Raw genomic sequence first — 25264 nt, forward strand, 5'->3', positions numbered from 1 at the left:
TGCATACGCTCCATCTTTCGTCATCGTTTATTTACTAGCCTTACAAAATGCACAGATTTAGAGAAAGGGGGCAAAAATAAGTAAAAATGTGTCAAGACTGAAATGTAAAGATTGGCAATGATACATTGTGCATTATTGATCATTCAGTGTAATATTATACTATGAAATTATATTGATAAATAGATCCTATTTGTAAGCCTAAAGCCATGTTCAGACTATCAAACATTGGCCCCTGGACACAGACATGTAAAAGATCGCCCAATCATCTCACAGAGGAGCAAGACACCCAGACTGAAAGAGACACAAAACAATTACAGACGTTAATGGCTGTCTTGTCAATGTGTGGTCATTTTGCATCACTTGGAGGTCGTTTTGCATCCCTTTAATTATTTGCTGGAAGACTTTGTGGTGGCTTTATGTCTCTTACTTTTCCTTTGATTGACTTCCTAACAAGAAATGTCAACAGTCAACAACTTCATACAGAGGTTCTGATATTAACAAGTGAACTATCTATCAATCTTATTTTGCTTTTATTTGCATGATTTTCCTTTTTATACTTATTTAATGAGCATTGTTAAAGGGAGCCTGAGATCCAAGATTTTAATTGTCAAAAACTACTTATCTGTAATTGTTGTGCATGAAACTACTTTTTGTTTATTTAAGTATATTTCAATGTTAATACTTTTGTAGTTTTATTTAAATGCCTTTACTTGTACCAGAGTGTTATATATATATATATATATATATATATATATATATATATATATATTATAACTGTGGTAGATTTGACTATTTCGTTATTTACCATTCTTATCATGAAACATGAATGCAACACTGTGGGGGTGGGGGTGTACTAGTTAAATCCCTCCCCGGATTTGACAAAACGCACGCACGCACCTTGACTGCTTGTAAACAGAAGCTCACACGTGACACCACCGCGCGACCGCATTGTCTGAGAGCGGACAAAGAGCGACACAGTCAGCGTTTGTTATCACTGAGCGCGAGCATCGGGGTCAGGTAAACGGGCAGGTGTCATGACAACAACCAACATTATGAGGCCGACTATCCTCCGCTGAGTCCGAGCTTGTAACGGCCGCTTGAACTTCTTAATGTCTGGATCCCAAATCCGACCGAGTGGAGGGATAACGACGTTAGCTGCGGTGTTTTCTCCAGCTCGCACGCAGCTGGCAGCTGGTAAACAAAGCTGGACCGCCTTTGTTTCACCTCTTAATTTCGCTAGTTGGTTTATTCGTTTCACCTGCGTCAAATTTTACTTTTCTAGCTAACGTTAGCTAACCGTAGCTATCAGCAGCCGTTAGCCTCGATATCAGATTTTTTTTTTTAGCTACCGTTAATCTCTTTTTTGTTACTGGCTGGATGAGATGTCATTCACGATGGAGGATAACTTGGAGTCCGAGTGGGTGTCCGTCCGACCCAGAGTCTTCGACGAAAAAGAAAGGCATAAATTTATCTTTATCGTGGCCTGGAACGACATCGAGGGAAAGTTCGCCATAACCTGCCACAACAGAACCGTACAGAAGCGGTCTACTTTTCTTCTCGACCCGCTCCTCGACCTCCCTTCCCCCGGTGCTTCCGTGGCAGAGAAACACACAAAAAGTATGAAAGATGAAGTGTGCCAAGCGGGTAAAGTTAGATCACACTCAGACCCTAAAGGAAAACCCTCAACAAAGACTGTACTTGGGGACACAAATACTTTAAAACCCGGGGATTCAAAGACATCCGAGTGTGTCAGTCCCACATTAGGGTCCTGGGATATTGTGACACCGAAAGTAATAGATATCGAGATCCTGGACCCCGTGGATGTCCAGCTCTCTCCGGATGATTCAGACCCAGGGGACGGTGACAGCAGCGGCCGTGAGGACTTCAGCTGGGCCGGGCTGTTTTCCTTCCAAGACCTGAGGGCAGTCCACCTTCAGCTGTGCGCCGTCAACTCGGACCTGGAGCCGTGTTTACCCTCCTTCCCGGAGGAGCAGTCCGGTGTGTGGTCGGTGCTTTTCGGAGCTCCAGGTGTGTCTCAGCGGGAGACGGACGCCCTGTGCTACCAGCTGCAGGTGTACCTGGGTCATGCGCTTGACACGTGCGGCTGGAAGATCCTATCAGAGGTGCTTTTCTCCGAGAGCGAGGACACAGAGGAGTACTACGAGAGCCTGAGTGAGCTGAGGCAGAAAGGCTATGAAGATGCTCTGGAGAGGGCCAAAAGACAAATGCAAGAGGTGAATTAACTTATTCTTTCATGTAGTTTGAACCGAGGTGGAAATAACTTGGTGCATTTACTGTACTAAAGTACAATCTTGAAATACTTCTACTTTTACATGAGTATTTCCATTTCCTGCTACTTGTATACTTCTACTCCACTACAATTCAGAGGCAAATATTGTACTTTTTACACCACTACATTTATATGTGTTGAAGATTAGGAGTAATAATACAAAACCTAATCAACAAATAATTTGTTAGTGGATTAAGATAATACTTTATTGAACTCATGCTGAAATTCACAGGCTACCTGGCAGTACATAGTAGAAAAACAAGCTCCTCCTTTACCAGCTGCCACATTAAAGTGATGAACACATCAATACTTATAGTTCAATAATATAACGTATTGATCTGAAATGGGCCACTGTACAAAATAAGTACTTTTAAGAACATTTTTATTTGAATACTTATTTTGAGTACTTTAACTTGTAACTAGTTTTTCTACAGTGTTTTACTTAAGTAAAATATCTGAGTACTTTGCTACCACTGAGTTTGAATGAGATGCAGGTATGACATGAATCATTTGGTACTTGCTGTTTCTAAAAGCTCATTTTTACACTCTTTAAAGCCAGCCTTATATTACGTGGGAATACATTTTATTTAGTACAACCACAGACTCTCAAAGAACATGTAGTTTTTGGAGTATAATTGTGCCTCATGGTCTGCTTATTCTCCTCCACTTCCTTTGTCCCCCCCCCCTGTGATCTACCATCTGTTGCTGCACGTTCACAGGCCTTGTAATATGATCTGGTCAGGCCAGACATCACACTCTAGTTGGCTGAGCAGTTTGAAGGGAGTCTCATAGAAAAAAATAGGAGAACAATTGGAGGTGGAGTTACAGAAATGATGTGTCACCAAAGCTGTTGAGATTGTTTGCACACAGCTGAGGACGTACAATTTAGCAAAACAAAGCACAAGAAGCTAACATGTCGTGGCTGTAGGGAATTTGCCAGTGGTGGTGGAAGTATTCGGGTCCTTTACTTAAGTAAAAGTAATAATGCCACACTGAAAATCTCCACTTCAAGTAATAGCTCTGCATTCTAACCATACTTAAGTATATATCAGCAAAATGTACTCAAATTCTGTAAAAGTAGGCTTACTCATTGTGAAGCAGTTTGTTCCCTCTCAGTGTTTTACTATTATATTTATGATGTTTTTGGATTAATATTACTGCTGCATGTTGCATTTTACCACTAATGTTTAGGACTGTGCTCATTTGAACTCCTATATGTTTATTTCTTGTTTGTTGGGTAGTTTAATCAGTCAGCTCAGAAACCCTGTTTTCAGCTTTGTGACGATGCATTGATCCAGCTGATCTAAGAGGCTTTTGAAATAGTTTGTTTAGCTTGACAAGTAGGAGCATTTTCTCAACACATAAAGGAACACCACATCCTGCAGTTTATCACAAACATTCAAAATCACCTCATTTGAGATGCACGGTTTTCACTGGACAGGAAAGATAATAAATATTGTAATGAATGTAGTAGAGTAGAAGCATAAAGGTGCATAAAATGGCAATTCTCAAGTAAATTACAAGTACTTAAGTACAGTTCTTAAGGTCATGTATTTAGTTACATTCCACCACTGCAAAAACACCTAGCTGTTCAAGTAGTCACGAGTGAGCAATCCAGCTAGATTACTGCAGAAACTCCTGTAAAATCATGGTGATGATCAGTCATTGTGTGTCTTGAGAGGAGACAGCCTTAAGGCAGAGTCTTTCACCTCCTCTGTTGTCTTGTTCAACTGAATGACCAAACAGGAAGTAATTATTTAATTGCACATAGGCTGTTTGAAATCACAAACTTGCATACTCAATCAGCATGCACTGCCTATGCACTGTCTGCTAAATTAAAGTCTGCTAAGTATACCATTACCAGCAAACTGTTCACACTGTGTTTTCCGTTGATTGATTTTATCGACTAATTGCTGAAGCTCTAAATCCGGTGGATCCTATGGTTATGTAAGTGATGCGTTTCATTGATTCTCCGTTGCAAGTGAGGGATTACTATGTGTATGCTGGTAAAATAAGCCAAGAGGACACATGTCTGTTAAAGTCAAATGAGTTTTAACCATTTTCGTGTCCCACAGGACTGTAATCGTTTACTTTCTAAAGTGCTGTAGAGCTGCAAAATGTAATCCATTATTCAGAGAATAACAGAGAACTGTTTTGATAATGTAAAAAAACTTTTAAAGCAAATTTCCTGGTTCCAGCCTCACAAATGTGAGGAATTGGTGCTTCTCTTTATCATATATGACAGCCCTGCACTCATTCCTTCTACTGGTGATGGTGTTTTTTGGAAGCTAGTAGTTTGTTTGGTGTGTAGGGAGCAGCTGGAGAATCACTGTTGTGCCTTTATCACAAGATGCAGCCTCACTCAGCCCGGTTTGTGATGATAACTGGGCCAAATATGCAAAAAGACAGACTGGTGGAAAACACTCTACAGATGTAGGGCATGTATCAGTCAATCATTGACCAGACACTTGTAGTTTTCCCTCATCTGTGGCCTGTTGTTACACAGAATTAGGCTTGCGAACAGTAAATCGGACACGTTTTACGCTAATAGTTAAATTCTAATGGCTTTTACTTTGTAGTTGCTCGTGTGATGATAATTTTAAAGGGTGTGAAATCTGTGTAAACATAAAGTACATTTGTAATGAGGGGTGGATTAGGTTTAACAGCATGGTCACAGTGACTCACTGCACTCACTGTTCAGTTTACTCTACAGGGAGTGCGTTTACATGGACGGAAATAACCCGTTTATTAGACTTATCCCGGTTATGAACATATCCAGGATGTGGTGTTCACGTGTGCAAATGCATAAATGGGATTCTCAAATTGAGTTTACTGCCATAAAAGACAACGAAAACCATCACAATCACATTTGAAAAGCTGAAAGCAGAGAATTTTTTCTTAAAAAAATAAATAAAAGGACCAATAACAAAATTGTTGGTTTCAGCTCTAATGCACATGCATATATTTTCCCACTCTATACATTTTACTTAGTTACTAATAAGCAGTTAATTTGCTGCGGTATGTTAATGTGTATATGCACACAGCTTGTGTTTTGTTATGGTGAGTTTACAGATTAGCCACTGATGCCATTGTGGGATTAGTCTTGCCAGACTTTGTTTTACAACATTTTTGGTTTAGTTTGTTTACATCGCATGCTTCACGTTGGGGTACGCAGGTAGTCTTTTATTTTACCTACTCACTAATGCTTATTTATTTGCACTACAGCTAATTTCCCATGTTTTCTATTTAAGTGTTTACAGCAGTAATACTGTGTGCAAGATGCATTTGACTTTTTAAAACAGCTTCTACAGGTTCCAGTAATCCTCCTTTGCGTCCCTACAATGCAAACACATTGTGCAGAATGATCCCACTTTGCTCAAATAATCTCTAGGTGAAGTTTGGAGTTCAGTTGATTCACTGGTGGTGGCAGCTCTGCAACCGTGCCATTGAGTGCTATTTGTGGGAAAGATGACTTGTATTCATTTAGCATTTTATGTCTCCTTTTTAATATAACCTTCAGTTGATTCAAAGAGCTATTAAATGGAGTATCTGCTCTGATCAGAGTCGAGGCGTGTTCCTCCAGCAAGACGGAGCAGATTTAGTACCGACAAACTGTAAGAGTCCAGTAGTCCTGATGACAGGGCTGGAGCGTCTAGAGCTCATACCACTCCTGTAATTAACTCATTGCACTTTTGGATTGCTTTTTTGTAGACCATGTATATCGTATATACACCTGATCCTGTATATTTTAATGATATCTTTCACGTAAGTTTTAAAAGTGAGAAATAAGTGCATTAAATGTTAGTCGACCCGTTAGCTCAGTCACTTTTCTTATGTTTAGTCAGCATTTTTGTTTGGAAAAACAACAGTAAGAATCAGATAGGAGACTACATTTGCTGCTTTTAATTAAATGAAACTACTAAATAAAATACCTTGAAGTCACCCGGCGGTTACAAAGATGATACAATAAAACCTAAAGGTTTAAACAAATGATACATAAGCTATCTAGACCACAATTTTGGATGGCCAGGAGATGGTATTAATCTAAACGGGGCACATTTAGACCAGTTTTGTGCAGTTAGTCTCCAGTAATATTGTAATATGTAACATTTAATAATTAATTTAGTTAACTTTTTATTATAGTTTGCTGGGAAACATTCCTTCTGATGAATGATTACATGATATTATTGCATCCTCATGATGCAACTTCACTGGAAATCAAAGTATGCCTTTGTTCCCACTTGACCTGGGAAACAGTCAAAAGTTAAAACTAGGGCAGCAGCTAACAATTATTTGTATTATGGATTCAATCTGCTGATTATTTTGTCAGAATGGCAGAAATATTTGAAAGTTTCCCATCACATTTTCCTGAAGCCCAAAGTCACTTGAATGTTGTGTCTGAGCTCAAAAACCCAAAGATATGTAGTGTACAAAACCTCACCATTGGGAAGCTGCGACACGGGAAATATTTGGTTGAAAATGACTTAAATAATACAAAACACTTAATAGCGACAGATTATTTTTTCTGTCAATCATCTAATCAATTAGTCAACTAATTGGTCTGGCTCTAATTAAAACTCCTTCTGCCTTCTTTTTGCAGTGCAGGCTCATTAGTTTACACACCGAGCAGTCACATGACTTCTGGCTTCTTGCATGTCATCATCAACAAATGGATTTGACTAATGTAAATGTAAATAAGGACATTTTGCATAATAAATAAATGGCTTTTTAAAGGAAGTAGTAAAAGAAAAAAACTTTTCGGTGCTTGTTTCTGTAAAAGTTTTATATGTAAAAAATATCATTACATTAACACTTCCAAACTGCGTAACTCTTGTCCAGGCGGGGCTTGTCTTATTAAGCCCTTGGGTTCTCCTGGCTGTCAGCGACTGCAGGGGCAGGGAGTCTGTGTACGGTTGGCCAGTGGTTACCAGGGAGACACAGGCCCAAGGTAAACAGTGGGAGCAGTGTTCGAGCTGAATCGTGCAGTGTCTATCCCCAACGTGGAGGGCTTTGGAAAAGCAGCCTGGAGTTAATATAAGAGTCTCTATTCATATCTATAGCTCCTTGCAGAGAGAAGAGCACTTTATCCTCCGCTTTGGACGGAGATTGGGTGGTGGCACATTTCAATATTATTTGAGGCAGAAGTGAAGGAGGAGTATTGTGCTGTATGAATTGGAGCTACTGGTTTCTGAGGGCTGGGAGATGAATTGTATTTGTGTGTACAATAGCTGTTTTGATAGCGCCGTTTATCTCAAACAATGAGCAGTCTGTGGATAGCAGGACATATGGTACGAATCAGCAACAGTCGGGGCCAATTTATTCTCATTGTACTACACTCGACAATGTATTTTATGTTACTGACCACACCCAGGCAGTCGTAGTCTCTTTTACACTCTTTACTCTCCTCTTTTATAGGTTGTTAGGTTTGGATTTGTTCTTTGAGTTTAAAAAAAGCCTTTTGTTTAGGGTTCATTGTCTTCATGGATTAGACTCAATTCACACTTCAAACTAAATGTGAAATTAGCAAAGCTAGCATCACACCCATATCTATCATTAACCCAATTATATCGGCTTTTGTCGTTCTACACCTGACGATACTTACAAAATGTCTTTTTGTCATGGAGTTTCTTCTCTGTTGGATTTGTTTAAAGGTTAATTCTGGTGTTTTTCTTTATTTTTCTTATCGTTGACGAATCCCAATAAAAGAGCAACAAATTTGAGCTGAAAATAGTCTCCAACTAATAAACTATTTACTTGTGTTTGAGTGAGGTTTGCTAAAATCTCAGGCTGCAATTAATCATTTTCAATATTATGTTAAGTGCAGATTACTTTCTAGATTAATCATTTGTTTTATTAATTGCAAAAAATGCCTGACCAAGAGTCCACAAAAACAAAAATATTCAGTTTACAATATATAAGACTCATAAAACCAGCAAATAATTACATTTTAGAACCTGGAGCCAGTGAAAGTTTGGCAATTTTGTTTAAAAAAAAGAGTAAACTGATTAAAATTCAATAGAAACCAGCAGTCTGAAAGTATCAAGAGAAGGACTAACGCATCATTAGCTTTAATCTTTCCATGGGATTTGTTGACAGTAAGAACAATCGAACTATGGAATATGTAGCACCCTGTGTATCTCTGACTAAACTCACTTCCCTGCTACATCTTTTGCTCTCCATGTGTTTTGTCCCAGGTGTTGGATAAACACAAAGCCTTGGACAGCATGGTGGAGCTGCTGCAGGTGTACCCGGAGGAGGACGAGGCGTATGGAGAGCTGCTGGAGGCAACAACTCAGCTCTACCACTACCTGCTTCAGCCTTTCAGGGACATGAGGGAACTGGCAATGTTGCGCAGACAGCAGATTAAGGTAATACACACAAGCACACACACACACACACACACACACACACACACACACACACACACACACACACACACACACACACACACACACACACACACACACACAGATACAAATACCATCTGTTTTAGGGCTCGATTTAAGTAGCTTTAAACCTCACTGTAGCCGTTTAACTGGTCTGTCCGGAAACACACAATGACTACCTCTCTACACCAGTTATGATGCTATTGTTGTGGTTTTAAAAGCAATGGTTAGTGCTGCAAAACAAACCCTGAACCACTGCATGGTAATGTCCTCCATTGAGCCTCCTAAGCCCGCTGTAATGGCATTAGTTGCCGAGGATACATGTGGTGCTGATGATGCTGTAGTAGCCGGTCTGTACTACCCTGTAGCTTTTCTTCTGGGGGCTGGGGAGGTCAGAGGATCAGCCAGAGAGGCTTTTTTTCCCCTCCACCGAGAGCGGCTTAACAACCAGCATAAGTATTATTACAGCAGCCACTAAACCACTCAGCAATTCTGCAGCCTCAGTGTTTTCCACACTCTTTCTCCGCTCAATCTTTGTTGTTTTTCTTCATTAGAGGCTTGAAAAGGGAAGTAAATCCTCAAGGTAATCTCTCCTACTGTCTCGTTGAGCTGGGTTCAGTCGTAACACGCACATGGTTGGGTCAATAGACGAGAGTCCTTCACACTCTATGTACACTTGTTCAACAGCCCAGCAGGAAGAAGTTATATACTATTTGAGTAATTCATGAACAAACACATTTGATAATATTGCAGAATGGATGAATTTGCTGTTTTGTATTAATACAAATATGAAATTCCACATTCCATTAACCGGAAATACAGTAACGACACCAAACCGGATGAAGGAAGGACAGCTACAGTCTTTGCTGACGTACAGCTTCAGTATTAGTTGTGGGTGTTCAATGTATGCGTTCTGTTATCGTAGGTGTTCCTAAAAGCAAAGAGCATCACTCAGAATGCCAAAAATATTATACAATGTGAGAAAGGATTTGCTTCTGCTATGAATGAAATCGTATTTTGCTCTTTAAACAAGGCAGTGATTTCGGACACTCATCCACTACTTGCAAACATTTTAGATTTCAGACGCTTCATCATTTTATGTCCTCACAGCTGCAAAGATTAATCCATTAAATTAATTGCCAGCTATGTTGATATTAAATAAATCTGTATTTAAAAAAACTCCTCTATGACCTTTTGAGGACGTCATCTTGGGCTTTGGTGAAAAAACAAAATGATTAATCAAGGAAACAGATCAAAAAATACGATGCTATACTATACAATCACCGGTGCCTTCACTGCCATTCACAAAGTTATTTGTTGTACATAAATACAGAGCCAGAAAAATTTAAATGAAGCAAAACGCCCTGTTATCAGGCATAGGACCCTGCTGAGAACATCCTCTGAGCCAATTCTTAAACACCAGCTTGAAACCGCCCAAGCTGCTTATGAGTTTTAAGATTTCCTGGCAATCTATTCCTCCACAAATTCACTATAGTATAGGGAGTGATTTCAGACACGGCCTTTATACTTAAAGTAACCACTGACTGTGGACAGGTGCGTCCATTCCACATAACTTCAGGAGTTCAAGGTGGAGTCCAAACCATCGGGTTAGAACAAACACAACCGAGGAGAAAGTCAGTGGGAGAGAGGGAGAAATAACACACTCATCCAGCAGTTTGAAATAACATGAGCAGACCGTCTGTATCTTGTTAGCCAGAGTGGTTAGGGAATGAAGTTAGAGTTTGACTGGACTGTGTAGGCGTTGATATTATGTTCTAAAATATTGAATGCTGCTTAACTGGACACATGCTGTCTCTGTGTCTCTCTTCAGACTCTGTCTTTCTCCCCTCTTTGTTGTGAGTACTTTCCCCATCTCTTATCTACATTCCTTACACAGCATGCTCATCCAGCATCGTGTCACTAACAACACAAGTGACTGTGTGGGTGTGTTTTATGAGTGTGTGTTACAGTATGATGGTATTTGGGTTCTTGGGCGGCTGCTGATCTAAATTAAGCCTTTCAATGAATCCCTAAAATGTATGGTTCATCTTTTTCTTAAAGGAACAGTGTAGTGATATTTGCCAATGAATAAATCCAACGACTGGGTATTGTATATACAAAGCCTGATGTATCTTATTCCTCTGTGCCATATCGTGTAATATTTACAATCTTGCATGTTATTGTAGAAGATGTATCAGAAATCTCTACTTGATATTTTGTGGAAAATGAGATCCATCTTCTTTATGCAGCCTACATTACAAAGGGTGGGAATGAAAGACATTTTAGAGGCAGTGAGGATCTAATGAAAAATACTTTTGAGTTGCATTATGGGAATTGTAGTGTCCAGTATGGTTTTTAGCACTTGGCCAATACTAGAGTACTAAGAATAGTAAGTCAGGATATCTAGGCCTGGGTGTCTTGTGAGTCCCCTAACAGATGGTTCAAGTCACGTTTACCTGAAGATTTGAGGTGTACAACCCCCCGTCCCCCGTCCCCCTCCCCCGAACCATTCTGCTTGTTTCTGACATGCATCATGGAGCTTTTTGAGAATCTGAACTCTGCACGATGCCAACATTTTCAGCTCCAACACCTGCTCCCCTCAGGGCCATCCAACGGCTTAAAACAAAGCTGTATGCAAATGAATCCTTGATGCCGACAGAGGCGGTTGGGTTCTCCCAAACTGATGAGTCTGCTTGGTGAAGAAGGGGAAGTACAGAGGGTCGGCTACTTTTTTACTTTACATGCAGTTTGCATCCTACCCAATGTCGCAAAGGTGATGTGAAAAGGACCAGAGCAGCCGAGCTGGCAAGTGTGAATACACGTGGACCTGTGTGAGGATGTTGTAAAGCTTTATTTTGAAAGGCAGACAATCAACCAGAGTTGCCAAACAGAGTGAATGTGGTATGAGAAGCTCAAACTTGAGAATTAGTTTTTCGCCGCAGCTCTACGGTGACTAGTCTGCCGTGTCTTTCCTGCAATGTTATCTCTTGAACTCTTCAAACTCTCCTCAGTCGTTGACCTCTAAGCTTGACATGAATTCGGTGAATGACAGAGCAGATGGAGCAGTGAATGAATGATCACCGCAATGAATCCACAACAAAAGGTGTGGAGTATTTTGGTGAATGGTGCATTGTTTGATGGCCTTATTGCATGTTGGAGCGGTGTAGTGTCAGTATCCTGTTGCCGGGAAGGTCGGAGGGCAGCCATGAATTAAAAATGTGGTTTCCCTTTAACGTGTCCGAGATACTTTTGTACCACAGTGAGCTCCAGTTACTGTTACGACTGCATTATTACATGGCAACTGTTGTCATGTGCCGGTCCCTTTAAACACCTGCTGTGTTTACCTCCAGCTGCCGAGCAAATCTTACACAAATTTTCAAAAGATAATATGCAAATTAAGTAGCTCTATGACCTGCATTTAAGTAAATAGTAAACCTGAATGTTTTGTGTCGAGCTTTTCATGACTTACAAAATGCTGTGGACACTTTTCAAAGCCCGAGATGATGTCTTCAAAAGTCTCATTTTGCCCGACCCAAACCCGAAGATATTGAGGTTATGATTATGTAAAAAGCATTGCAGCATTCTTTTGTCGATCGCCTCAACAATCGCTTGTTTTAGATCAAAATTAATCAAATAAATAGTTCAGACTGCTGCGCAAAACCAATTCAAAGTGAATGAGAAGGTGTGTCCAAACTTTAGACTGGTACTGTATATAACTGAATACACATGTAAAGTGGCCTCGATCAGTTTCCATGATTGAGAGGTGGAGGAAACACAGATCCAGATGTTTACTATGATTCCCTGGTGATAACATATCACTTGTCCCAAGAGGTCCAGTGTCTTAGAAAGATAAGGCTGGTGTTGTTCTATACTTCTACCTTTGTCAACAAATCCCATGAAAATACCAAATATATCAATACTTTCCACTAAAGACATAACCTTTTTAAAAAAACAGCTTACAGCTCCTAAAAAGGCAGTCATTTCCTAAAACAGCCGGTCCCTGTAGATTGTTTTTACAAACTTTACTCCAACAGAAATGAATAGTGCATTTTCTGGGGACTATTTCCAGCTGCGGATTAATCTACAGTTACAGTTCATGGTAATGAAGTAACAGGTCACCCAGTGTGGCTCCTTGATTTGTTTTTAATAGTTTTTGGACAACAATGGAACTCTGGTACAGAGGAAGAAGATATATATCGGGTCTATTGATACACACACACACACACACACACACACACACACACACACACACACACACACACACACACAATACTCCATTGTTTATTTTAGACTTTTCATGAGAGGGCATATTTATAAATCAGCTGTCAGTCATCCTAACCTTTTTTAGATCTGTAGCTTTGTGACGCTCACCAGTGTTGTATCCACCCATCCTCCACAGCTGCCTGATAAACACAGCCTATTATCTAACACTATTTTAACCAAATGAGATAAGGTACCAACATGACTGTATCTATACTGTAATCCCAGCACTTAACCACGGGAACTGTTGTCACTTCTATTTTCCTGAGAGTTTGACACGTCTGTGTTTTGTCCCCGCGAGCTGTTGACCACAGGTGTTAAAGGAAATCAATCACAGATACATCTTCCCCCATCACTTCCTGGCTGTTTTTAGCTGTAAACAAGAAGAGTAGTACAAAAAAACAAGTTGATAGCTGACTTAAAAAAAGATACTACAGTATACATACTGTAAGATATGAAAGAATTGCGAGTATATTTGACTCCAGATCAACATTTCGGTGTATAGTATTGCTCTGTGACCTTCTGTCCTCATGCTCTGTCTCACTGTTTGATGAGTAGTGATGAAGGAATGATGAAGCTTTTATCATCCTGTCTTTTCTTTTTTTATTCAGTCTGGTGTTGGTTTGAATGCACTGTCTATTTATCACAGCTCCACAGGTTTGTTAAACCTGCTCACCCTTTCGGTGGCCTCATTGAAGGGGAAATTTATTTTGGTGATTTGTAGGCGCCAGGTTTTGACAAGGAAGAAGAATGCACAGAATAAATGAGATGATATCTCTGGTTCTGCAGCAGCTATCTATCTTAATAAGAAATGTTGTCAATGGTGACAGACATGCATACTCCTCTTATGAGAAGAGATATGAGAAGATTGATCTCCTCAATGGTTTTTAAAGTGGCTCTTTCACAGGGTTTATTAAATTGATTTTGCACATAAGACGATTATTATTTCTTCTCTCTGCACGTTAACCTGACTGCATTCAATTCAGGCTCATTCATAAACGAGACAGACGTGTTAAGACCAACATTAAGGGGTGCAGGTCTTAAAGGGGGCTTCAATTAACAATATAAGGCTTAAGTATTATCTGCCATGGCGTGTGTCAATAAGTTACAGAAAGATGCACTTAGCCAGTTCCGTGGATGCTTTCTGCTTTTCATAAAAGCAGTCCAGCACACTGTATCAAGTTGGCCCTTGACTGTCAGAGATGTTTTGCTTTAGTTTGACAAACAACATCCACAGAGGTTAAACAGCAGATGTCCCTGGCAGTGTGACATGTCACCAGGTCTGACTGATCTGCTGAAGGCAAATGTCTCTGCCTTTTGTTGCTCTGTGGGTGTTTAAATGTTGGAGCCGTGTCATCAGATGTGTTCACATGTTGCTGCTGTGGTACTGTATCCTCTCTGTTAAAGGATGCCTAAACAATGAGATCACCCCAAAGTTTTTTTTTGAGTTAATATTTTCTTTCTCTTTTTTTGACTTTCCTCATGTGATTTTCATTTTTTCATTTTCTGTCAGTTTTTCTTTCTGGTCTCTGACATAATCTCTCCTCCCCCATTCACTCAGTTTCACCCTAAAACCACTCCCTGTTCCTGTGCCTCACGTGCGCACACACACACACACACACACACACACACACACACACACACACACACACACACACACACACACACACACACACACACACACAATACTGAGTTTGCTGGCAAACATAAATCAAGGTCTTTGAGGTTTGTTTTGTGTTTATTTTTAAGCACCTACACACATCTGTTTTACATTGAGATATTAATACATTAGTGCATTTGCATGAGGCACTCACAGGGAGTTAGTTAGTGTGGACTCTTCTCATGGAGGAGGAGGGCTTTGACAGAACTCCACGTGGCACTGCTTTTTCCCTGTTTCTCACTCTTTTCACTTCTCTTTCTGACATGAGCTGGTGAGAAGTGAACTCTGGTTGACGTGTGATGTTTTGCCACGTAATATGAACTCCTTCCAGAGTGTATTCAGAGTTTTCTTGTTTTGTTATCAGAGCTTTCTGTTCTTTTAGTTATTGTTCCACCAGCGCAGTGGGACACTGGGTTAGTGTCACTTTAAACATAAACATGCACATGCATGCCAGACACTACTATTACCACCCTCTGCTGGAGCTTACTGGTATTACAGAGAACAGTCGTCTGTACCAGGGTTCAGAGTTCACTTGGGTCACAGAGGAAGAGAGCTGAGGCAAAGATAATGTGTGAGGTTAAAGGGACAGTGCCATGCAGGCGTTCTGAAAACAACTGGAAGTTAGTTATTGTAGTTTGGCTGTGACACATGGCTCATGGAGGTAATTAAAAAGCACTCCTTTTTATAAATCCAGAATCCAGAATCATCTTGATTTTTAAGTTTTCTTTAATATCAATAAGCTAGTGATGGATGTCTGTACATCCATGGGTACATTGCAATTATCTACAAAAAAGTTGTAATACAAAGAATATAATAACAATAAGAGTGATAAAACCTTGCAGTGTACACACAGTATATAATATGTGGTAATGTGTTGGGGTCAAAGTGCCAGACTTTAAAACCTGAACTCTGTTACTCTGTGCTGTTGCTATGTTTAACTTGTTTTAACGACCTGCTTTGACCCCCATCAGATCTCACTGGAGACGGAGCGCCTGGGTCCTCGTCGAGTGGAGAGCCTGAGGAAAGAGGACGAGGAGTGGCAGAAGAAGGCTCACGCCGCCGTGCTCTCCATACAAAACCTGACCGTCAAGTTCTTTGAAACCACGACCCGGGCACAGAAAGGTAAACACGTGAAAGGAGACATTTCCTTTCTTTATAAAGCAGTGTGGGGCTTTTGTGTTGTATGTTTATTCCATAACAAAGTGCAGTTAACGCTCCACAGTCGGATCTCCAACGTCCCACATACCAAAGTCCCCCCCTCCCTCCAAAAGAATTTTAATCCTCAGAACACCTCAGCTATAAAGTGCTCGGAGACATGTCTGATTTCTGTTTCTGCTTCACTTACCTCGAGTCAAAGCACACATCTAAAGCACTGCATCAGTGTCCGTTTTAAAGCTGCAACTAATCATTATTTCCTTTGATAATTCTATTAATTAATTTCTTGGTCAGTCGATTAATCGTCAGTCGATAAAATAGTGGAAAATGAAGTCCACGGTGGCGTCTTCAAATGTCTTGTTTGTCATAAACTCAAAGATATTCAGTTCAGAAGTTATAAAACGGAACATCCTCACATTCCAGAAGCTGATTATTATTATGAATAATATTAAAATAGTCATTTCATTTATGTCAATCATCTAATTGAGTATCGACTAATAATTGTAGCTCTAGTGCATTTCTGACGATCGAATATGTGTTGCAGCTTTGTATGAGCGGATGCGTGCTGACCAGAAGAAGTTTGGCAAGTCGGCGTGGGCAGCAGCGGTTGAACGCATGGAGCGGCTGCAGTACGCCGTCTCCAAAGAAACTCTGCAGCTGATGAGGGCTAAAGAAATCTGCCTGGAACAGAGGAAACATGGCTTGAAGGAGGAGGTAACGTAAACCGTGACGCACACACTCTGATGCTACTCGCATAAAAGTTGATAGACCAAAGTGTGTGTTCTTAAAACGTTTGTGACACTCGGTGAGTTTGTCAGAAGTACTTCACTTAGTAAAAATGCGTAAGTAATTGCATCAAAAATATACTTAAAGTAACAAAAGTAAATTAACTCATTGTGCAGAATAATATACATTTTATAACTGGATTAGGGATGCATTAGTGTGTGTGTGTGTGTGTGTGTGTGTGTGTGTGTGTCGCTGTCATCACTTTAATGTTGCAGCTGGTAAAGGTGGAGCTAATTTCAGCTACTGTAGTCAAATATTGGCTTCCAACATGCAGCGGAGGAGAAGTATGAATTAAAGTACAAGATCTTCAATATTGTATTTAAGTAGAGTACTTGAGTAAATGTACTCCACTGACATTAACATGAGTGAGGGACACAAAGACGAGTAGAGAGAGAGCCTGATAATGAACATGTTAGTAAAATGACCTCATGGCTCAGACATCCTGTAATGGAGTGAATAACATCCTGGTGTACATGAGGGGAAATGACTCATTGGAAATGACTGTTGGGGTCAAATACTCAACTAACTACTAAAAAAGTACCTGTTGTATGCTGGAGTGGTGAAGCTCAGCACTCAGAGAGCGAGAACAGGAACACGATTTCCGCTGCTGTTAAAAACCGATGAAAGCCAGGAAGCAGCGCTAAAGCCTGTGGCCTCTGCCCTCTGGTCCGCGGCAGAAGAGTGATTGCATTGTGTGTTGTGCTGCGGCCTCTAGATGCAGAGTCTGCAAGGCGGAGAGGACGCCATGCTGCGTCTGGACCAGCTGGAGGCGCTGTACTATGAGTTGCAGCTGCAGCTGTACGATATTGGGGCAGAAGTGCTGCGCTGTGAAGAGCTGCTGCTCACCGCACAGCTGCAGAGTCTACGGAGGCAAATGACAGGTGAGCATCTGTTCTCTTCTTGAAGGGCTTTTGTATTGCTCTCTGTGACGCGCTGTAGTGTCGATGGCATCTGTCTGCACGGGAAGAATGTAAAGCCTGACTCGTATTACCTGGTGATATTTGTCTATTACAGATGTGTTGATCTCAGCGTATATTTCTGCTGATGAGGAACAAGAACAAGCAGAACACTTTGTACAGTAACACAAAATATGAATCATTTAAGAAATGAACGACAGAGTCTGATGTTTATTTAGTTTAGTTGATTACATTTATTTATCAGGAACCTTGTATAAAACAATCTTCAGGTAAACATTAACAGGTAAGTTACCTATTGTTTGATCTCAGGCTATATAAACTAAGAACCTGTACAAGCAGTGTCTATAAATACATTTCGATTTATCTGTTCTGGTGTTGTACCAGAGCGACAGGATGAAGTGGTGTACTACGATGCCTTTGAGAGTCCCGATGCCATGAAGGGTGAAGAAGATCCCGCAGCCCCGCCGTCCCCCCTCAGGGATGAAGAACTCACCGTCCTACAGCAGAGGACGCGGCAGCTCGAGGCCCGCAGAGGCCGCATCACTGCCAAGAAAGTCTACCTCAAAAACAAGAAGGTAAGCACTGATTATTAACGGTTAGAGTTAATAATCTGTTAACGGTTCATCTTTAAAAGCATCTGATAGCAGCTGCACAGGTTGGTGTAGTGCATCATTTGTGCTTCTTTCTCTTGAATAGGAAATCTGTATTGTCAATCACAACCTGAAGAAGCGACAAGGTAGCCATGATGATTCCCCGCAGACACTGCAACAGGTAAGACTCGATATAGAGTGTGTGTCTGCGTCTTATAGGACGCACGCACATATTTAGAATTTTGCCAACTGTCTTTTTTTTCTTCTGGCGTTCACAACATCCTTAATGAAGCACATTAAACGGGCAAACGCACCGAACAAAACATCACAATATTTACTACATCAGATCTACTCTGTTAATTCCTGTAAAGGGAGGTGAAGATGAGGAAGATGATGAAGCCAAGAGCAATGCCAGAGTGAGTCAGGACAGGCAGAGGACTCTGGACAGACTGCGCAGCCTCAAACAGGTGAGAGATGATCATCAGCACCTGGGACCTGGGACCTGGGACCTGGGGCCTGGGACCTGGGACCTGGGTCCTGGGACCTGGGACCTGGGGCCTGGGCCTGGGGCCTGGGACCTGGGGCCTGGGGCCTGGGACCTGGGTCCTGGGTCCTGGGCTGTAATCGTTTTAAATGTTTGATTAGTTTAGAATTTATTTTAGTTTTGACTTTTCAAGTTTATTAGTTAGTTTTTTTTTTTGTCAAATGTCTCAGACGTATGTTGCTACATGTAGAACTGTGTAGGAATGTCGATGATGTTTAAATCTTTTGATTTGGGATCAACTTGAGCACTCGTTCACTGCCACGCTCTGGTTTTGTCTTTAAAAATCATTTTCAGTTGACGATAACCCCGTCTGTGACTGATCCCTTGAATCTGACCTTTGTCCTTTTTGTTGACTCCACATCAGCGTTATCCCGGCCAGGTGACTCTGAAGTCCAGCCGGCTGCGTCAGTTTCAGCCTCACAGCCGGAGGAGAGCCGGACAGCAGGCCAGCACTCATTCAGCCGGCGTTCAGACCGACTGCGTCTCAGATCTCCCAGAACTCTCTGCTCCTCCTCCACCCGACACCTGCAGCTGCGACAGCGTCTCTTTACCTACAGTTGAACTCGGGAATCTCGACTCGACTCCATTCCTCTCGCTGCCTCCCCTCTCATCTTCCCCATCTATTCATTCACTGGGTCCCCCGCCTCCTCCTCCCCCGCCTCCTCAGCAGCAGGGTGAGGGCATTGAGAATAACCCCAGCCCACTGCGGCACCGCGAACGTGAGTCTGAGTTGTCCTCTCTGCCCCTGGCTCCGTTCTCCCCTCGATTCTTCGACAGCAGTCAGCTGCAGACGGCGAGGAAGAAGCTGAAGAAGACGGCCTCGCTTGACTCGACGCAGTGGAAAGGTGAGGAGGAAACTCACATTTCTCACTTCATCATAACAAATGAAAAGGTTTTTTATTTGGTAATGAAAGAAGTGTGCGTCTCCGTTGTTCTGCCCTGCTGCTGCGTGTAATGTTGTGTACGAGGACCTGATGCAGCAGCTTCAGTACAGAAGGATACACGGTCCACTCAGTATGAATAAGAATAAAGAAGATTAAAACTTAAACAAAGTTAATGTCAGTTATGAAATCTTTTTTTACTTTAATCCGTCCTCTGAACACCAAGTTTCTTTTTTATTACCTAGAGCCCCCACTGCCACTTAACTGCGTCCAGGTCGTGTTATTTTAATGAATTATATTGTTTTGTATTGATTAATAAATAGATGATTCCATCGTCCATGCTGGTTTCCATCATACTTTAATACTTTGGCCATTATGATTGTTAAAGCAGTATTAAAATGCATTCTATGTGCTATTAAAACGTCTTTAACTTGCTCGGCTAACTGCGGCGTCGTTGCGTTTTGTGCAGGGAGCACCCCCATGGACGAGGTCCTGGCCTCTCTCAAACGAGGCTGCTTCCACCTGAGGAAGGCAGAGCTGCGAGTCCTGGCCCCCGACCCGGACGACGACACCAACAACATCCTGGCTCAGATCCGGCAGGGCGTCCGGCTGAAGAAGGTACGGACCCGGCCGGAGCAGAAGCGCCAGGCCAAAAGCTTCACCAGCTCGGCCGACGCTCTGACCCGCAGCATCCACGAAGCTCTGAGGAGAATCAAAGAGGCTTCACCCGAGTCGGAGTCGGAGGATGAAGGCCTCCCGTGCACTGACTGGGAGATCTAGTTTGGCTTATTGGACGTTTTTAAACTGCATCTTTTCTGGATATGTGGAGCCAAAATGAAGAAAAAACAAGCGGACATGCCAGGGTTAATTCACCTGGACATACCTCGGTGCAATTTGAACAAAAACCCTTGATTTCTTTTTTTATATATCAGAAAACCGCTCAGAAGTATGTTTTTTTTCATTTTATTCATACTTCTGTGTGGTGTTTGTAAAGATGGACCTCTAATCTTTTTTTTTTTTATGTCGTTGCTGTGGCATTCTGGGCGAGGATACAACCTCTAACCTCTCGTTATGTCCGTCTACATGTCAGAGTCCTACTGTAGCTTGCTGTGATGGGTTTGTGTTAGGAAGTGAGTATTGTGTTTTCTACGTTTTCTCTCGCTTACAAAGACACAGAGAGCATTCAGACTCTTCACTGAACATGTGCGCTGTACACTTTTACATTCAACCATGTGACAACCATCTGTACTGTATACTTCAGTGCATTCTTAAAGTTCTACTTTGATATGTTGGGAGATGTAGCTGCTGGCTGTAGCTCAGCAGAAACTTCCCAGAAATGTTAAACTATTACTTTTCATTTGCTAATTCGTGCTCGTGGGAATCATGCAAAAAAAAAACTGGTTCTGATTTATGTATTTAGCAAATCACCCATCCCTGCTTTTATAGCATTCTCACTTTAAAAAGAATAAATAGAAACCTATATAAATAGTTTACATATAGAGTAAAGTAGGATATAACAAGAGAAAGGGATTTTGGAGGAAGGATATCGAAGCAAAATTTCAATCTCCATCATTTGTTCTGATAACAGAAAGTTGGTTGAACCCCTTCAGCAGCAGCTCTGGGAGGAAATGATGTTACTTTAAAACCAAAAACTGTCACAACTCAGTCAAATCTGGACAAACAGACGGGAAGCACGTGTTTATATTCAGTGGGACTTACACTTAGAAATGATATATAATAACTGCAGAACAGAAGTTCAGAAGTCGCCTGAGAATCATCAGGATCGTCCAGAGTAAGTTCACGGGTTCACTGCAAACCTAGAACGACTCATTTGGCGTACATACTTTCAATGGTGCCAATTTGTTAAAATTGGTTTTAAGTTGTAGCCCACAACTGACTCACTGACTCCATGACATTACACTTCCTGTTTACCCCCCCCGCCCGCCCCCCCGCCCAAATATCATGCGAAATGTTGTTCCAAAACTTAAGAGCATGGTTCTAATAATAGGAGTTACAAAACAATCTATAAATATTTAATCTTGACTTTATTGGTGTAACTTTGAAAACAGCTGATGTAGTTGAACACGCTGCAGGATGTAATGCGAGACAAACGGTTCACCTGCAGCCCCCACAGGAGTCGGACTTTAAGAAGCACAGCTGCGTCACAAATGCAAAGTAAACTCGGCAACACACACACACTGGAAATATTAGCACACAAATAGCTTTTAGGTTTTCAGAGAAATAAACAAATACACACGCATGTGTTGACTTGTGCATCCTCTGCTTTTCCTCATCCATGGATGCCATTTTGACCGGGTCAGTATTTTTGACTAAATATATATAATATATATTCAGCACCAATTGAAATATATATATAAACAAATACTTGAATCTAACTTTGTTCGCTTTCTGTGATTGGCTGAATTTGCTGTCACACTTTCAGATGGGAGGCGAGGGGGAAGGATGGATGTAATATTTTAATATATTTAGAGGATTTCCCCCCCCCCTCTGATGAAGATTATTGACCTCCAGTGGGACCGTCCTCCGTTATGATACATTACCGTTACTCCAGACCCAATAACATGCGACCAAAAAAGAAAGAAAGCTGCTTCAGTGGTAGAAACACAGATGATGAAACACTATTTTATAGAGCTCTATTCTTCAAATGTTATAATTAGAGCTGGAAATATTCAGCAGAATGTTAATCTGCAATTATTTAAATAAGAGGTTAGTATTTTTCTTCTTGTCGTAGCTTCTCCAATGTGACAATTTGCTGCTTTTCTCAGTTTTATGTCCGTTGAATATATATATATGTTTTGGACGTCACCTTCAGCATTTTAACGATTAACCTAATGAAAAACTAACATGCAGATAAATCGATGTCTGTTTCATGGGGAAATACTGAGCAAAAGCAGCTCCTCCTCCCCCCCCCCATGTTTGAAATGCTCCAAACATGCATAACAAACTAAGTTTCCATGATGCTGAGACTTTTCCACGCAGCATATTGAAGCCTGTCTGCAGGAAACGGTTCAGCTGAAGTCTGAGGCTGCGCCGCCCTCTGCTGGTCGCAGACGCCGCCCCCTGATCCTCCACATCTCACATCTCGGATCATAAGTGATGTTTATATTTATTTTTACCGTCATTCTATTTACCTGAGAGTCTTCTCTCTTTCCACTGCCTTCAACATTCGTTTTCCAAGTTTATTTACTCACTGGAGTTTTTGTTGTTTGAGTTTGGTGTGTGTGTGTGTGTGTGTGTGTGTGTGTGTGTGTGATTTTTATACCAGTCTCTTATTATGTGTCAAACCTGTCTTTAACTGAAACTCACATTTACTTTCCTGTTTTGAAGTCATTCACTGAGTAACATGGCTCAATTTTAACTTAGCGTTTATTTAGAGGGGGAAATTCACTCGTTCGCTTTCTTGCCGAGTTAGATGAGAAGATTAGAAGCCACTCTCTCTGTCTGTACAGCCAATGGGAAGCCAGGACGGTTAGCTTAGCTTAGCATAAAGAGTGGAAACAGCTAGCCAAAGTAAGCGCTGTTGAATCATAACTTGAACCTTTTTTTGTGTCGCTTATAGAAGTTTGTTTGGGCTCGTTGACTACGTTTACACACCCGAAATAGTCCGTTTTTTGCCCTTATTTTGAAAAAGACAATATGCCTACTATGCTGTTTACATGGCTAATGAAAAATTAATATTACACTTTTCAAAGTTTTCCACCAGTGGCAGATATAGCCTCCCTTTTCATTCATTCCTTCAACCACCTTCCTGAAAAGGTCGGCTTTGCGATATTTGCGCATATCCAAATAAAAGATGTTTAAAAATAGGTGCGTTTCTCCTAAGCATGTTCCTGAAACGCGAAATATATCCCTCGTCTTAATCGGAAAATGCTACGTTCAGAATAAGGCCTAATTCAGAATATCCAAAGGGAAAATGCTGTTTACATGACCCGTATTAAACGTGTGCATGTAAGCGTAGTTAGTGCTGCCTCTTGTGGCGGTTGGGAGGGAAAAACACCCAGTACAAGTACCAGTGGGTGTTTTATGCCCGTTTGGCCACAGGGGGCAGTATTGAGCACAGAAAACACCGCACTAAAACTTAAACAAACAAGTGACTCAAAGTTGAGATTTCTGCTTCATCTGCAGTGTTTTCAAACCGGTTTTTTTTTTTGGTTTTAAGAGAAAAGTCTTTGAGGATGAAGACTGAGTTATTAGTTCTGCAAATGCACGTCTGTTTAAACTCATTTAGTAGCTAAGCGTCCGGATGTTTCCCTCTGGAGTTGGTGAAGACTAAAATCAGAGCTAAAAAAGAGTGACTTTTGGACTTCTATCACAAGTTTAAAACCACTAACTTCATATTTAATGTTCAAACAGTGTGGTATCTGATCTTCTCGTCTTACACTCTGCAAGAAAGCAAAGAAGCGTTTTCCCCAAAAATGTCAAACTTTTCCTGTGAACGTGGCGTTACAGCCGCCAAGTGTTGAAAATCATTGTGACTCTTGAACATTTTGCATGCAGCACGACGACATCGCGGCTCAACCTGTGCTTCTCTTTGATCCATAGAAGTCTTCAATGATATTAAACATTTTTGTTGGATCATGTGTAACAGTACAACTTGGCAGCAGATCTTTGCCTGACAGTAACCCCCCCCCTCACTGCTCCGTCCCCGTTTAGTTGAGCTTAAGAAACCATTGTGCTTTTAAAAAAAAAGAAAAACTTGTAGATTTTCTCTAACCCTGAACTAGTTTGACCTTTAACCTTTCATGACCTTATGCATGTGACTGGTTTTAGGACGAACCCATCACAACGTAAGTGCAATAATTAAGAAGAAAAAGTAATTTTTATGAATTAAATACTGTAATGAAATGTAAAAATATATCCGCATGCCTAAATGTATTGAAGTATTTATTGAAACTTCATATTTTAAAATGGTTTTTAAAAAGCATACAAATGTAAATGTACTTTATAAGGTTTTCTTTTGTTGCTTTTTTGTTTTTGGTTCCCCTCATGACATTCCTCTCTGCTTTCTATATCCCAATTATATATATTTTTCCTTTCAAAATAAAATGAAGCACCAAAATGTCTTTGAATGCTCCTTGTTGTATGAAGGTTGAACACTTTACTTTTTAGCAGTTTATAAATATTTGTCGACGGCTATAACTCCTTACTTTGCAGATTTACTTTGTATTGCTACTTTTATATTTAAGTAAAATATATCTGACTGATGAAACCAGAATGTGAAAGAACGACACGACTGCAGGACTTTAATTTGGTTTTCTTTTACTATAAACTCAAAATTACAATTTGTGTTTTTAAGCATGTGGTATAATCAACATTTAAAAGTTTTATTCAAATGTTTCTTTCCCTTTTTTTTTTTTTTTTCAAGCTGCAATATTCGTAATTCTCAACGTGATAAAGTCACCGCTAAAATCATTCAAGTCTCCCAAATGTACCCGAACCAACAACAAGCCCTTAAATAGTGTTCTTCGGGTGTATCGTATACTATCCCTCTTAACGTCGCTGAATTTTTGGCAATAGTAAATCCCACAAAAAAAATAAAGTACCGCTAGTTAGCTACCGTTGATGCATCTCTGTACCAAAGGCAACATCAGCAACAGTTCAAATCTGTACAGGAAAACATTATTTGGCAAAAGAAAAAAAGATTCTCTGCAAATCCAACCTGCGATCTTCTCTTTATATTCTCATTTCATTTTCATAAATAGTTCAAAAATATTGCCATTTTCTTTCTCCAAAAAAAAAAACCCCGAAACTACCTCGACACCCCCCCCCCCCCC

The 25264-nt window shown here is 40.8% G+C and overlaps 1 protein-coding gene across 3 annotated transcripts; it reads left to right on the forward strand.

Annotated features, from left to right (window-relative positions):
• Positions 1 to 898: 898 nt before the first annotated feature.
• jmy (junction mediating and regulatory protein, p53 cofactor) lies at positions 899 to 24777 on the forward strand. 3 transcript variants are annotated; one of them, XR_003833172.1, is made up of 11 exons: positions 899 to 2234; positions 8485 to 8658; positions 15568 to 15718; positions 16296 to 16465; positions 17253 to 17418; positions 17827 to 18029; positions 18151 to 18225; positions 18416 to 18511; positions 18953 to 19433; positions 19939 to 20415; positions 20560 to 24777. XR_003833172.1 is itself a non-coding variant. In XM_029444308.1 (10 exons), the coding sequence occupies exons 1-10, from the start codon at positions 1383 to 1385 to the stop codon at positions 20247 to 20249; spliced, it is 2679 nt and encodes an 892-aa protein (XP_029300168.1). In that variant the 5' UTR covers positions 899 to 1382; the 3' UTR covers positions 20250 to 24777. The 3 variants fall into 3 exon arrangements, 2 of the variants coding, with proteins under 2 accessions (XP_029300168.1, XP_029300169.1); XM_029444308.1 differs by having other exon boundaries at positions 19939 to 24777; XM_029444309.1 differs by having other exon boundaries at positions 900 to 2234; positions 17839 to 18029; positions 19939 to 24777.
• The last annotated feature ends 487 nt before the right edge of the window (positions 24778 to 25264 follow it).

This window comes from Cottoperca gobio, chromosome 12 (genome assembly GCF_900634415.1).
Source record: "Cottoperca gobio chromosome 12, fCotGob3.1, whole genome shotgun sequence".
In the NCBI taxonomy this organism is placed as follows: domain Eukaryota; kingdom Metazoa; phylum Chordata; class Actinopteri; order Perciformes; family Bovichtidae; genus Cottoperca; species Cottoperca gobio.

Bases quoted from the DNA above. Each gene is read 5' to 3' on its own strand.
- jmy (XM_029444308.1), top strand. From the start codon at position 1,383: ATGTCATTCACGATGGAGGATAACTTGGAGTCCGAGTGGGTGTCCGTC. The intron at 18,030-18,150 runs GTAAGCACTGAT...TCTCTTGAATAG, and splicing joins TCTACCTCAAAAACAAGAAG to GAAATCTGTATTGTCAATCA. The intron at 18,226-18,415 runs GTAAGACTCGAT...ATTCCTGTAAAG, and splicing joins CCCCGCAGACACTGCAACAG to GGAGGTGAAGATGAGGAAGA.